The sequence below is a fragment of the Mustelus asterias genome, chromosome 12 (genome assembly GCF_964213995.1).
Source record: "Mustelus asterias chromosome 12, sMusAst1.hap1.1, whole genome shotgun sequence".
NCBI classification, from domain to species: Eukaryota; Metazoa; Chordata; class Chondrichthyes; order Carcharhiniformes; family Triakidae; genus Mustelus; species Mustelus asterias.
Genome location: NC_135812.1, coordinates 78,634,876 through 78,647,145, shown reverse-complemented (window position 1 = coordinate 78,647,145; position 12,270 = coordinate 78,634,876). Strand labels below are relative to the sequence as shown.

General features: G+C 46.1%; 1 protein-coding gene across 1 annotated transcript; it reads left to right on the top strand.

The window, feature by feature from the left end:
* The first annotated feature begins 2,694 nt into the window (after positions 1 to 2,694).
* LOC144501962 (urotensin-2 receptor) lies at positions 2,695 to 3,720 on the top strand. Its single transcript, XM_078225990.1, has one exon. The coding sequence runs from the start codon at positions 2,695 to 2,697 to the stop codon at positions 3,718 to 3,720; it is 1,026 nt and encodes a 341-aa protein (XP_078082116.1).
* The last annotated feature ends 8,550 nt before the right edge of the window (positions 3,721 to 12,270 follow it).

The window sequence follows — 12,270 nt, the reverse complement described above, 5'->3', positions numbered from 1 at the left end:
ATTACTCCCTCAATCATGTTCCCTCCGACTCCTTGATCGCTGCCATTGATCGTGATCACCTCGATCATCACTCCCGTTCACGGCCCCTGTCGCCACCTCCGATTGCAACCCCCAATCGTGGCCCCAATCGCCCCCCCTCAGCCGATTACCATCTCGTTCCACCCCCCAGCCAATCACCACCCATTTGCTCCACCAACCCCTGCCCCCAGCCGATTGCTGCCCCGATAATCCCCAATGCAGAGTGCGCAGACTCTGTGGAGCTCCCCAGGCCCTGCCTCCCCCTTAGGCCCCGCCCCTTCAGAACCCATCCATCCCCATAGACCATGCTCCTTGGCACTGCCCAATGCCAGGCTGGCAGAGTATGGGTGCCCGGTGGGCACTGCCAGGCTCCCAGGCGAGGCCATCACATCAGGTTGCCATTGCTGGGCACCATACATGATTCTAGCTGGTGAGAACCCCCACCGGCGAGGTCATTAAGGCAAGTGAGCCCAGACAATTGCGTCCCAGGCTCGCTAATCATATTAAAGTAAGATCATGAATATTAAAATCAGGGATACGCTGGCAGACCAGGGCCGGCAATATCACAAGAGGCAAGAAACCAGGCATGAACCCGGTTTTTCACCTCTCATGCAATCTTACCGGTTCACCATGCCAATCGACCAGCATGACAAGCCGGTAAGATCACCCCCAAGGTCTTTTGAGCCAGGGTTCCATTCTGGGACCATCCTGTCCAGTAGTTCCAACTGGGATTGTAACACTACCAACTGTTAAACATGGCGATAGCTTGTCCATCAAGCTGCATCATGCTTTGAGTTACACTTCCTTAATGATGGGGCAGAGCGGCAACTGAGGAGGAAAGAACAGGAAACAAATCCTGTGCTCCGGATCCCAGTGCCTGGTGAGGCATCCTGCCCCACATGCACAAAGGCTCATGGGTCGAGAGTTGGCCTGTTCAGCCACATGATGACCCATGGCAGAAACATGAGACCCTGAGTGGACCCCATCCTCGAATCAAGGAGCAGCTGATGACAGATTGCTCACCAAGCACATCTGTCCTTGCTGACCAATGATGGCCCAATTCCCTCACAGTCTTAAATTTCTCAATATATATCCTGATTTTTAAATATATCTTTGCCTCCTCCCTCCCTATCACAGTAGCTTCCTGCAGTCCTGCTATTGCTGCCAGGATATTTAGTTGCTCCAACTCTTTGTGCATTCCTGACTCCCCTCATCCCACCTACACTGGAAAATCTCCTAAACCTCCTCTCTTACCCTTGTCTCCTTAAAATCCACCTCTACCGGAGGTTTGCATGGCACCTTCCCACAGTTTCTCTGGCTCAACATCTAATCTGTTTGACTGCGCCTGTATTGAAGTGTCTTTAGGGGTTCTTTTTTTCTCAACCTTAGAAAATGACAGGGTTGATGGGTCTTGCTGTGGCCCAGAATCCTCGTGAGATGTTGAGAGTTTTGTACTCCAGAATTCTTACTATCCTGGAAATCTATCCATCAAGGTGCAGCCTATAGAAAGTACACTGAGCAGACCATCAACGAACGGTTTCACTTGGTAAAATCGGAGCATGATGTTCAAAAACCAGAAGACAAAATCAGCTGTGGGCAGATAGAGGAAGTCATTTCACAGGCTGAGAATGAGCTTTCTCTGGCATATGAAATGGCCAAGTGGAAACCTCAGGAACCCTTAATAGAAGGAGCCCCTCACAATCAATGGAAATGGTGGGCGGCACAGTGGCACAATGGTTAGTGCTGCTGCCTCAGCGCCAGGGACCTGGTTCGTTTCCTGGTTGGGTCACTGTCTGTGCGGAGTCTGCACGTTCCCCCCCGTGTCTGCGTGGGTTTCCTCCGGGTGCTCCGTTTTCATCTCACAGTCCGAAAGAGATGCTGGTTAGGTGCATTGGCCATGCTAAATTCTCCCTCAATGTACCCAAACAGGCACTGGAGTGTGACAATGAGGGGATTTTCACAGTAACTTCATTGTAGTGTTAATGTAAGCCTACTTGTGACACGAATAAAATAAACTTTAACTTTAAATAGGCAGAACCCCTCTCAATCAATGGAAATGGCCAATTTAAACTTTATGGTAAATTACATTGCTTTATTTGGCAAACCATATTCTGTCAATGGATGTTATTAAAATGAATCTCTGAAACTTAAAAATGGCAAATGTGAATGACAAATGTTGACCATTTTTTTCCTCCTTTATCTGTTACAGTATTGATTTAACCGGTCCGGATGCGATCATTTGCAGTGACATCAAATATGTATTTGTTCTAAACTCAGCACACCAAGTTGACTGCAGCGTGGAAGCGGCTGACTGCTATTCGTGTAGCATTTTGCCTCGGACAGTTTAATTTTGGAGACTGTTGGTGAGCCACGCAGATGCTGAGGGGTAGCTGGGGGTCCGGGGCTGGGGTAGGGATGGGGTGTGGGCTGCTGTGCTGGAAAGTTTTTTGGGGATACAATGAGAGAGTTAAAGAGGAGTGAACTGTGAGTGGGTGACGCAGCCAGGAGCTTGCAGCTGCCTCTCACTTCTTTGCTCTCTGGAGCTGCACAGAGAGGGGAGGGAAAGAAGAAGCCTCTCTGAATGAACCATGTGCTGAGATGCAACGCAACAGCTCGGAGAACCTGACAGCCCCCCATGGGGAGGAGGAAGGTGGGGGAACCTCCAGCCCCAGGGCCATGGAGGAGCTGGTGGTCAGCTGGGCTTTCGGCACGGTGCTGTCCTTCATGTGGGTGACCGGGGTGGCGGGCAATGTGTACACCCTGGTGCTGATGTGCCAGTCCATGAGGTCTGCCGCCTCCATGTACATCTCCATCGTCAACCTGGCGCTGGCTGACCTGCTGTACCTCTCCACCATCCCCTTCATCGTCTGCACCTACTTTGTCAAGAGCTGGTACTTCGGGGACCTGGGCTGCCGCCTGCTGCTGAGCCTGGACCTGCTCACCATGCACGCCAGCATCTTCACCCTGACCATCATGTGCACCGAGCGCTACCTGGCCGTGGCCAAGCCGCTGCACACGGCCAGGCGCTCCAAGGGCTACAGGAAGGCGATGGCCGGAGCTGTCTGGCTGCTCAGCCTGCTGCTCAGCCTGCCCCTCATGAGCATGGTGAGGCTGCAGGAAAGCCGGCGGGACAACGGCAGCCTCCGGCGGATGTGCGCCCCCACCTGGAGCCGGCAGTCTTACACCGTCTACCTGACGGTGCTGTTCAGCACCAGCATGCTGGCCCCCGGCCTCATCATCGGCTACCTGTACACCCAGCTGGCCCGCACCTACCTGCACTCCCAGCGCCACAGCCTGGCCCCCCGGGCCAACAGGGGCTCCTGCAAGCAGCGGGTGGTCCTCATGATCTTCAGCATCGTGCTGCTGTTCTGGGCTTGCTTCCTGCCCTTCTGGGTCTGGCAGCTGATCCGCCTCTACTGCAAGTCCCTGAAGCTCAGCCTCCACACTGTGACCTGCATCAACTACTTCATGACCTGCCTGACCTACAGCAACAGCTGCATCAACCCTTTCCTCTACACCCTGCTCACCAAGAACTACAAGGAGTACCTGAAAAACAGGCACAGACACTTGCACAGGTCTCGCTCCACCTCCTTTAAGAGGAACTCCAATCTCCGGCCATCCATTAAGTCCATCTCCTCCTGTAACCAGTACAGCAACTCTTCTGAAACACTGGCCATGGCTCATTTGAAAGGATCCAAATGACAGAATTCCTGATTACAGATGGAAGCTTGTTTGGGCTGTTTGGGTGAGTCTTTTTAAAATAATTTTATTCCTATCACAAGTCGGCTGACATTCACCATGCAATTAAGTTGCTGTGAAAATCCCCTAGTCGCCACACTCCGGCGCCTGTTTGGGTGACACTGAGGGAGAATTTAGCATGGCCAATGCACCTAACCAGCACGTCTTTTGGACTGTGGGAGGAAATCAGAGTACCCGGAGGAAACCCACGCAGACACGGGGGGAACGTGCAGATTCCCCACAGGCGGTGCCCCAAGCTGGGAATCGAACCCAGGTCCCTGGCGCTATGAGGCAGCAGTGCTAACCAGCGTGTCACTGTGGAGACCCAAAGTGCTGCCCATAAGTAAGCAGCTCTAATTGAACTCCAGGTTCTGTTGTGTCCTCTTTGAAAAGTAACCAGGAATAGAGCAGCTTTAGACAATAAATACATTTTTAAAAAAGCAGCAGAGGAATTTTTAAGATGATTTTACAAAGCATTTCTGTAGCTTATGTCAGAAGATCAAATGGGAGGTTCGTAACATGGGTTGAGCAGATTTTTAAAATTAAAATCTGACATTAAAACAATGGTAGCTTTGACAGAGGGTCATCTGGACTCAAAACGTCAGCTCTTTCCTCTCCTTACAGATGCTGCCAGACCTGCTGAGATTTTCCAGCATTTTCTCTTTTGGTAGGAACCTGTGGCCTGGGAGCCACATGTGGCCCATCTAGGTTCTGAGTGCGGCCCACTAGACATTTGGTCGACTGTTGCCCAAGCTTAGGCTTGCCACTTTCCACTGATTTCCTTCCACATTGTTATTTTCCTACTGTTATGACTGAAGTGGAACATACATAAAGCAAGGGGCAAGTGAAGTGAGGTGCATGTTGATTGCTCACAACACCGACTGTGAGAGCCGTGCGCTCTCTCGGTGTCCGAAGTATAAATATTTCTTTTGATTTTACCATTTGGAGTTGATGATAGCTGTATTAGTATCTAATGATGAAGTATATTCTATAACTTAGTATGAAATATTCGGCATGTAGTAAATGTATTTAATCTCATCTAAGGGGTCATGGTTAGTGAACAAGCCTGATTTCAATCTTGTAGCCCTTTGAGATGAAGGAGGGCCACTCTTGCGGCCTACTCACTAACCTAGGCTGTGTGTTACTGGATTAAAATATGAACAAATTGGAGTTAGAATGAATTTTTAAAACTGCAGCTGGTATAAAATCCCAGAACACTACACTGACTTGTCCAGGGATATTTCTCAGTTACACACGCTTGTTAATACTTCTCTACATTTTCTCTCCAATTATTGGATTAAAGCAATGGTAAATAATTCTCACACTGCTCCTTTAAGTGAGTACATCTTTTAAATTAAAGCAGTCGTACAAAGGAAAAAGAAAATCCCAGGCTGTATGTATCTTCCTTTGAAATTCACCTTTTAATGCACCTACTTGCTGTGCAATATCCTTAAATGATCAAAGTTCAGTATTAAAATATCACATTTCTTGAATCAAAGGAAAACATGCATCATTTGGACTTTTCAATATTTTATCTGCCAAAGAAACCATAAATCAGCCAAAAACAAGTGAGATTTTCAACTTGAAAGTATGTTTTCACTAGTTCTAATCTGCAGTAATGAGAAGCCACCTATTTAAAAAGTATGTAGGGATCATACATGGTTAGAATGCAGGCAGATTTTGATTGCAAAGGAATGTCTGGAAAATTGTTTGGTACACATCTGACCTCCCTCACTGCCCCAGATGATTACAATATACCTTCATTCGAAGTGTCCATGAATAATGTATTCGCAGAACACTTACTTCCATCACAGTCGAGAAATTTAGCTTCATAAGAATTTTCCATCATAATTCAATTTTAGAAACATTTCCACAAATAATTTGACTGTAAATCTAAGAAAGTCCTGTATGTAAACTGCATACAATTTTCTTTTCCACATTCCATCATGGGGACAAAGTCTAAGAAGTAATGGAAGATGTCTGGTAAATAAAGGCTTTGAATGGAATTTGCCCGACATCTTCTTATGAGTCTGCTTAGTGGGTTAGAACTTCCAATAAGCAACACTACAGAAAGGTCACTGCCATTGTAGTAAAGCTTGTATGTTAAAATTCAGATGCTTGTTCTGCAAGAAAAAGTGTAATGTAGAATAATCAAATGTATGCTATGTGCATGGGAGGGAGTGCTTAAGTGCCACATGTAGGTTTTTAAGTTAAGTTAATGTATTGGTCACAAGTAGGCTTACATTCATACTGCAATGAAGTTACTGTGAAAAATCCACTAGTCGCCACATTCTGGCACCTATTCAGGTACACTGAGGGAGAATTTAGCATGACCAGTTCACCTAACCTGCACATCTTTTGGACTGTGGGAGGAAACCAGAGCCCCCCTAGGAAACCCACACAGACACAGAGAGAATGTGCAAACTCCACACAGGCAGTGACCCAAGCCGAGAATTGAACCTGGGTCCCTGGCGCTGTGAGGCAGCAGTGCTAACCACTGGGCCACCATGTCGCCCCTTTTGGTATGAACATGATATTCTGCAATTAAATAATGTGGTTCAATTGAGAGCTACTATGTACAGTTTCTGTAAAGAGGTATATTTCTGAACTACTGAATCACTGAGATAGTTCTTTTTGCTTCTTAGCATACATGCTAACTTCAAAATAACGTGCTATTTGCTATTGAAATGACATGTAGGAAAAGTGGCAAAACTATTCCTTGAATTATATATTTTTTGCAAACTATTACTGTCATCCCAACTTTATATCTAACATTAAAGGTACCCACACAGAAGAACACACAAGAAATAGAAGCAGGAGTTGGCAACCAGACCCTTCAAGCCTGCCCTGCCACTCAGTACAATCATGGCTTGCCCTAAAGAACACTAATAAGCAATTTTTGCACATTAGACTCAACTACCAGTTGAAGAAGAAATGTATTATCCCTCGTGAGGCTGGTCAGGTTTCTAAGAGACAAATTGTCACGTTTTCCACTAATTGAAGACAAACAAGGTAGGCCTTTTGAAGGGAAAGGTAGAGTATTCAAAACTAATGGGCTCTTGGTGACAAAAGAAATTAAAAAGTTTAAATAAAACTGGAGGATAAAAATCCAGGAGCAAGATCCAACTAATGATCAGGAAGATTACAGACAGTGCAGGAAGGAATTGAAAAAGCCAATAAGGGAAACAAAGGGAGGTTACAAGAAAAAGACTAGAAGTAAATCTTAAATACAACCCTTAAAATTCTTACATCATCTGAAGTAAGCAACAGTTAGTGGAAAAGTTCATTCTATAAAATACTCAAAGAAAAATCTTCACACAGAGGCAGAAGGTATGGCTAAAGTATTAAATGAAGACTTCACATCTGTCTTCCTAAAGGAAGCAGGAGATGTGAACGTTTTACTAAAAGGAGAACGAGTTACAGACAGGATAAAAACAGATAGTAAAACAGAATTAACTTTGCTGTAAATTGGTAAGCCACCGGGAATGGATGAAATGCAAAAAGCAAAATGGTGGGAATAGCAGAAGTGTTGGTCACCTTGTTGGAATTGAGCTGGAAGACTGGAGCGTTGCCAATGTTATATTACAATTGAAAAAAGGGGGGAGGGATAAGGCAGGAACCGATGACCCCTCAGCCTAATATCAGTCATACGGGAAGATATTGGAAACCATTATTTTGGACAAGATAAACTTCCATTTGGAAAGACATAGGTTAATGAACAAGAAGCATCATGATTTACTAAAGATATTTCATTTCTGACTAAATGATTGAATTATTTGATCAGGTTACAGAAGGTTGATCAATAATAGTCTAATAGATGGTGTAAAGGTGGACTTTGCAAAGCTATTTGACAAAGCGGATGCTTGCTAAGAAGATGGAAACCCATGGGATGTAAGGGAAAATGGCAGTGTGGTCACAGAGTCAGCTCAGTGATAAGATGCAGGATGGCACAGTGGTTAGCACCTCTGCCTCACAGCGCTAGGGACCAGGGTTCAATTCTGGTCTCAGGTCAGTGTCTGTGTGGAGTTTGCATGTTCTCCCCGTGTCTGCGTGGATTTCCTCCGGCTGCTCTGGTTTCCTCCCACACTCCAAGGATGTGTGGGTTAGGATGATTGGCCATGCTAAATTGACCCTAATGTCAGGGGGAATAGCAGGGTAAGTATGTGGGGTTACAGGATTAGGGTGGGGTTGTTGTTGGTGCAGGCTGGATGGGCTGAATGGCCTCCTTCTGCACTGGAGGGATTCTATGAAAGTACTGGGTGATTTTTTCAGACTGGGAGATAGTTTGTGGTGAGTGAATGAATGAATGAATGATTTTCAGACTTGGCAAGGGTTTGCAGCAGTGTTCCTAGATCTTAAATCTTTTCACAAACGACATAGATGGGTATTGTGAGCAGAATTATCAAGTCTGCAAATGATATAGCGCTTGCCAACATGCAGATAGTGATTAAGATAATTGTAGACTTCAGGATGACAGGCAGAATGGTGAACTGGGCAGAAACATGACAGCTGGAGTTTAACGCAGAGAAGTATGAAATAATACACTTTGCAAGGACGGACATGGAAAGACAATACACTATAAACTGTATGAGTTTTAAAAGTGCAGATGAGCAGGAAAATCTTAGTGTTCATGAACACAGATCCATAAAAGGTGGCAGGACAGATGGATAAAAGTGGTTAAACATACATGGGACTTATTGGGTTTATATACGGAGACAGACTATAAAAGCAAATAGATGGTTCTGGAATAATAGTATGAACATATGATTTAGGAGTAGAAATCATACTCCTATTCAGGCCATTCAACCCCTGGAGCCTGTTCTGCCATTCAGTAAAATCATGGCTTTTAATTAATTTTTCTGCATGTGGGCATCACTGGCTAGACCAACATTTATTGCCCATCCCTAATTGCCCTTGAGAAGGTGGCGGTGAGCTTCCTTCTTGAACCACTGCAGTCCCAGTGCTGTAGGTACACCCACAGTGCTGTTAGTGAGAGAGTTCCAGGATTTTGACCCAGCAACAGTGAAGGAACATCGATATACTTCCAAGTCAGGATGGTGAGTGGCTTGGAGGGAACCTCCAGGTGGTGGTGTTCCCAGATACTTGCTGCTCTTGTCCTTCTAGATGGTAATGGTCATGGGATTGGAAGGTTTTGCCTAAAGGGCTTTGGTGAGTTCCTGCAGTGCATCTTGTAGATGGTGCACACTGCCACTACAGTGCATCAGTGGTGGATGGATTGAATATTTATTGGAAGGGGCAGCAATCAAGTGGGTTGCTTTGTCTTGGATGGTGTTAAGCTTTTGAGTGTTGTTGGAGCTGCACTCATCTAAGCAAGTGGAGAGTATTCCATCACACTCCTGACCTGTGCCTTATTGATGCTGGGCTTAGGAGGTGAGGTGAGTTACTTGCCACAGGAGGTGAGATACTTGCCACAGGATTCCTAGCCTGCTCCTGTCGCCACAGTATTTACATGGCGAGTCCAGTTCAGTTTCTGCTGTTTACGCCAAGATGTTGAAAGTGGGGGATTCAGCGATGGTAATGTAATTGAATGTCAAGGAGCGATGGTTAGATCCTCTCTTGTTGGAGATGGTCATTGCCTGGCCCTTGTGTGGTATGAATGTCACTTGTCACTTGTCAGCTTAAGCTGGACATGGTCCATGTCTTGCTGCATTTGGACACAGACTACTTCAGTATCTGAGGAGTCGCAAATGGTGCTGAAGATTGTGCAATCATTAGCAAACATCTCCACAGCTGACCTTATGATGGAAGGAAGGTCATTGATGAAGCAGCTGTTGATGGTTGGGCCGAGGACACTATCCCTGAGGGACTCCTGCAGATGTCCAGGAACTGAGATGACTGACCTCGAACAACCACAACCATCTTCCCTCGTATCAGGTATGACTCCAACCAGCAGAGTTGTACCCTGATTGTTATTGACTCCAGTTTTGCAAGGGGCTTCCTGAGGTCACACTCAGTCAAATGCTGCCTTGATGTCAAGGGCAATCACTCTCACTTCACTTCCTAAGCTCAGCTCTTTATTTCATGTTTGAACCAGGCCGTATTGAGATCAGGAGTTGAGTGATCCTGGGGGTTCACAAACTGAGCATCCGCGAACAGGTTATTGCAGAGTGAGTGCTACTTGATAGCACTGCCAATGACCCCTTCCATCACTTTACTGATGACCAAGAATAGACTGATGGAATGGTAATTGGCTGGGTTGGATTAGGCCTGTTTCTTGTGTACAGGACATACCAGGGAAAGTTTCCATATTTTCGTATTGTAGCTTTTTTTTAAATTTGTGGAACATGGGCATCTCTGGCTGGCCAGCATTTATTGTCCATCCTTAATTGCCTGAGGGCAATTGAGAGTCAACCACATTGCTGTGGATCTGGAGTCACATGTAGACCAGACCAGGTAAGGAAGGAAAATTCCTTCCCTAAAGGACATTAGTGAACCAGATGGGTTTTCTGACAACCAACAATGGTTTCATGGTCATTAGTAGATTCTTAGTTAATGGAACAGCTTGGCTAGGGGCATAGCAAGTTCTGGAGCACAAGTACTCAGTACTATTGCCAGAATATTGTCAGGGTTTATAGCCAGTGCCTTAAGCCAATTCTTGGCTTATCACATATGTCGATATACTACGAATCACAGTGTGTGGAAATTACCTTGTTAAGATAATTGATAATTAAACATGGTGATATACAAATAGAGACAGCTGGAACACTTTGGGTGGAGAGTTTCCTGTAGGTTCGTAGCACTGAGGAAATGTTATTCAATAAACCTGCTTGAATCTAGAGACCTGACTTGATTGATTCTTCCACCATCGCCTCTAATTGTGAGTAACAACATGGAGTGAATCAAATTGGCTGAAGACTGGCATCAGTGATGCTGGGGACCTCAGGAGAGGGATGTGTTGACTGGGAGTGTCTCGGAGGGGAGTGTTGAACTGTTGGAGAAAATCTCTATTACAAGGGAGGAAGTGTTAGGTTTGTTAGAGAATATAAAGACTGACAAAGCCCCAGGGCCTGATGGAATCTATCCAAGGCTGCTCAGGGAGACGAGAGATGAAATCGCTGGGCCTCTGATGCAAATCTTTGTCTCGTCACTGGACGCAGGTGAGGTCCCAGAGGATTGGAGGATAGCTAATGTGGTCCTGTTATTTAAGAAGGGTAGGAAGGATAACCCGGGTAATTATAGGCCGGTGAGCTTGACGTCCGTGGTGGGGAAGTTGTTGGAGAAGATTCTTAGAGATAGGATGTATGCGCATTTAGAAAGGAATAAACTCATCAACGATAGTCAGCATGGTTTTGTGAGAGGGAGGTCATGCCTCACTAACCTGGTGGAGTTTTTTGAAGTGACCAGAATGGTTGACGAGGGAAGGGCCATGGATGTCGTCTATATGGACTTTAGTAAAGCGTTTGACAAAGTCTCTCATGGTGAAAAAGGTTGGATCTCATGGGATAAAGGGGGAGGTGGCTAGATGGGTGGAGAACTGGCTTGGTCACAGAATACAGAGGGTGGTAGTGGAAGGGTCTTTTTCCGGCTGGAGGCCTGTGACTAGTGGTGTTCCGCAGGGCTCTGTATTGGGACCTCTGCTGTTTGTGATTTATATAAACGATCTGGAAGAAGGTGTAACTGGGGTGGTCAGTAAGTTTGCGGACGACACAAAATTGGCAGGACTTGCAGATAGTGAGGAGCATTGTCAGAAGCTACAGAAGGATATAGATAGGCTGGAAATTTGGGCAAAGAAATGGCAGATGGAGTCCAATCCTGATAAATGTGAAGTGATGCATTTTGGTAGAAATAATGTAGGGAGGAGCTATACGATAAATGGCAGAACCATAAAGGGTGTAGAGACGCAGAGGGACCTGGGTGTGCAAGTCCACAGATCCTTGAAGGTGGCATCACAGGTGGAGAAGGCATATGGCATGCTTGCCTTTATAGGACGGGGCATAGAGTATAAAAGTTGGGGTCTGATGTTGCAGATGTATAGAACGTTGGTTCGGCCGCATCTGGAATCTGCATCCAGTTCTGGTCGCCACACTACCAGAAGGACATGGAGGTTTTGGAGAGAGTACAGAGGAGGTTTACCAGGATGTTGCCTGATATGGAGGGGCTTAGTTATGAGGAGAGATTGGGTAAACTGGGGTTGTTCTCCCTGGAAAGACGGAGGATGAGGGGAGACTTAATAGAGGTGTATAAAATTATGAAAGGCATAGATAGGGTGAACGGTGGGAAGCTTTTCCCCAGGTCGGTGGTGACTTCACGAGGGGTCATAGGTTCAAGGTGAAGGGGGGGAGGTTTAACACAGATATCAGAAGGGCATATTTTACACAGAGGGTGGTGGGGGCCTGGGATGCGCTGCCAGGCACGGTGGTGGAGGAGGACACACTGGGAACGTTTAAGACTTATCTAGATAGCCATATGAACGGAGTGGGAATGGAGGGATACAAAAGAATGGTCTAGTTTGGACCAGGGAGCGGCACGGACTTGGAGGGCCAAAGGGCCTGT